Source organism: Leuresthes tenuis, unplaced genomic scaffold (genome assembly GCF_036924035.1).
Source record: "Leuresthes tenuis unplaced genomic scaffold, fLeuTen1.0.hap1 SCAF_23, whole genome shotgun sequence".
NCBI classification, from domain to species: Eukaryota; Metazoa; Chordata; class Actinopteri; order Atheriniformes; family Atherinopsidae; genus Leuresthes; species Leuresthes tenuis.
The window spans coordinates 21,420,242-21,423,050 of record NW_027325377.1 but is presented as its reverse complement, the minus strand read 5'-3'; the positions used below and the strand labels follow the sequence as shown (position 1 = coordinate 21,423,050).

The 2,809-nt window shown below is 43.7% G+C and overlaps 1 protein-coding gene across 1 annotated transcript; it reads left to right on the top strand.

Moving 5' to 3' along the window:
• Positions 1 to 684: 684 nt before the first annotated feature.
• Positions 685 to 2,581, top strand: tmem229a (transmembrane protein 229A). The gene has a single exon (XM_072377297.1). The coding sequence runs from the start codon at positions 806 to 808 to the stop codon at positions 1,859 to 1,861; it is 1,056 nt and encodes a 351-aa protein (XP_072233398.1). The 5' UTR covers positions 685 to 805; the 3' UTR covers positions 1,862 to 2,581.
• Positions 2,582 to 2,809: the final 228 nt, after the last annotated feature.

Genomic DNA, 2,809 nt, shown 5'->3' with positions numbered 1-2,809 from the left:
TTCATTGTATTTCTTTTACATGTGAGTTTAAGTGGCCTAGCAATACGGCACAATAATCTCCCATAATTATCATTAATAACTTGTAATTACAACAGTGTCAGCACGTCACAGGGGAACGTGAGCTTACTGCATCAGCTTCACAGACTCCTCCATTATCTCCTTTTTTGTTGCCTTCAGATGAAATAGGAAATTTGTACGACGTTGTGTTTACTTCACTTGCATCACCCTTTTATCTATTGCTGAACGCATCTCGGACACCTGAACTCGTCATTTACTGCAACCTCTATACACATATTATTTAATCACCACAGTTGTTTTTTTTGTCAGTATGATTATGATTTGTAATCCACATTCTTGTGTAAGAGTCTATCATCAATGCATTTTCCGCAATGTTCTTTTAGTGTGTTTCCGTTTTTTTCTTTAATTCAAATAAGGGCCTTCTTCAGGCCGACAAAGAACACATTCAAAATCAAGAAGTAAATACGACTGATAAATGCTTGGATCGTGTTTGCCTTTTTACATTATCGTAAAGGAAATGGGCAAAATTGTTTGGTTTGGTTTCTGGGACATAATGGGTGCGTTTTGGTGTGGAATGTAAACACAGTATATGTTTGTTTACAGGGAAAGTCCGCGGGATAGGTCTGAGTAAATAGAGCTAACATTTCCATGAGTACGTGAAGGCAGCAGTCGCTACCAGGAGACGTTTGCCGCAGCTCGCCTCTCTGCGCGGCCACAGCGGAACATAACAGAAAACACAATGTTAAGGAAGAGGGCAACATAATCTCACCACGCAGAGTGACTGACCATGACCAGCCGATGGCGACACGGTCCTCGCGGCTGTTCAGGAGAGCACGCCGGTAAAACGGCGCCCCCCCAACAAGAGCCCTTCGGGGACACCGGGGATGCAGCTGAGCCTGGGCGGGAGCTGCCGCGATGGATGCGGCTTTACTTCTACGGGATGCACGGTGTGACTTTGGATATCCTGCTCTCATCGTTACAGGGTTTTTTTTATGATCGGGACTCTAGACTTGTGGGCTTTTCGTCTCCTTACCTTTGCATCATGCACTCACTGACCCACTTTGCGCTGGAGAAGATCTACTCTCAGAAGAGATGTTTCCGAGATCGGCCTGTGGTGTTTCACCTCGTCTTCTACCCGTCAGTCTACATCGGACTTCAGATCCTGATCGGGAACATCAACACTTTGACCGAGCAAGTGCGGGTTGTTTCTGGGACACAGCTGGCGGTGCACTACCTCCTGGCTCTGTATTTCTCTCAGGTGTTCCACAGAGGACTGTCACATCTGCAGTATCACCCCTCCTGCTCCGCCGACCACATCGAAGGTGAAGATCGCAGACCTCTCCACGGTCTGCCCGGCTTTGCTCGTTTTCTATTTTTCGGTATGCATGGCTTTCTGGACGAAGTGCTTTTCACTTCTCTGTTCAACTTGGTGGAGAAGTCTGACCGGACCCTCAGCGGTCATACGTCCCTGTGGTCTTTCCTGATGTACGGAAGCTGCAGTTTCGTAGTGGAGAAGCTCTACCTCCATCTGCACTTCAGCCGAGGTTGGGGGAAGTGGCGGCGACTCCCCATCTACATCTGTTTCATCTACACCTGGGAGTTCACCTGGGGTCTGGTCCTGAGGCAGTTTGACGCCTGCTCCTGGGACTATTCCCACTACCCTCACAACTTCATGGGGCTCATCACCCTCCTCTACCTTCCCGGGTGGGTCTGCCTGAGCCTCTATCAGGACGTGCTCTCAAATGTCCTGCTGACCATAAAGTGCACCCAAAATGTAAATCATGCATGTGGGGAGAATGGAGAGGTCAACGGACAGTTTGAGTCGAAGAAAAAAGTACTTTAAATTAGATTTTTCTTTAAGTTTTGAATATGCACTGGGTAAACTCTGGCCTACATTTGATTACGGAAGAGACAAAGATACATTTGAGTCGAGAGACGAAAGTAAACCGGACACATGGGCTATTTTGCCTATTACTAAAGACATTTAATGAAAATATATGTAAAGTAGGTTTGGGACTTTTAACCTGCCTCAGCTCAAGGTTAGCATTTGTCACATATCTGAATATTTAAAAGTATAACCTAATTCTTAATTTTCTCTCTTGAGCAAAGGTAACAACATTTTGTAATGACATTTTTTTGTAATGTGAGAGTCCAGTGCACATTTAAGTCTCGACTCCCATCACTATGCAGGTCAGACATTTTCCACTTGTCAACTCTGCCACATCTGATATTTCAGGGTCTGATAGGACACTGATTTTTTAAAATTTGTTACCTTATTTAAATTCCTACTGCCATTTTGTATCCTACAGATGTAAAAAAAGAAATATCAATGACTTTCACATCTTCATGGTTTTGAAAGTGAGCATTCAGGTGTTTTTTTCCAAATGCATCTGCAGACTTGCCATCTTATACAAAGAAGATATTGTTGCAGGTCTGATTTTTGCTGGATTAAGTCGTTTACATTTGCATCTGCACGTTTTAACTTGAGCTCGTATCTGCATGCAACTAATGTAACGTGAAAAGTTTATGGTTTTGTTCCCAAATATACAGGTTAACATTCCAAGGTCAGCATTTCAATGATCCTCTTTTTTTAAGTTTCAGTGCTACCTTTAGAAAGAAAAATCCCCTCCCCATATTTATATGACTCCTGAGTTATGGACAGCAGCTATCAAAGAGATAAGCCCAGTCAAATGTAGCAGAAAAGAACCTGTAGCTGATTGAATATTTGGAGCCAAGTGAGATTTTACTGTGAATTTTTCCATGAACCAAACAATACTTTGCTGGAGTGCCT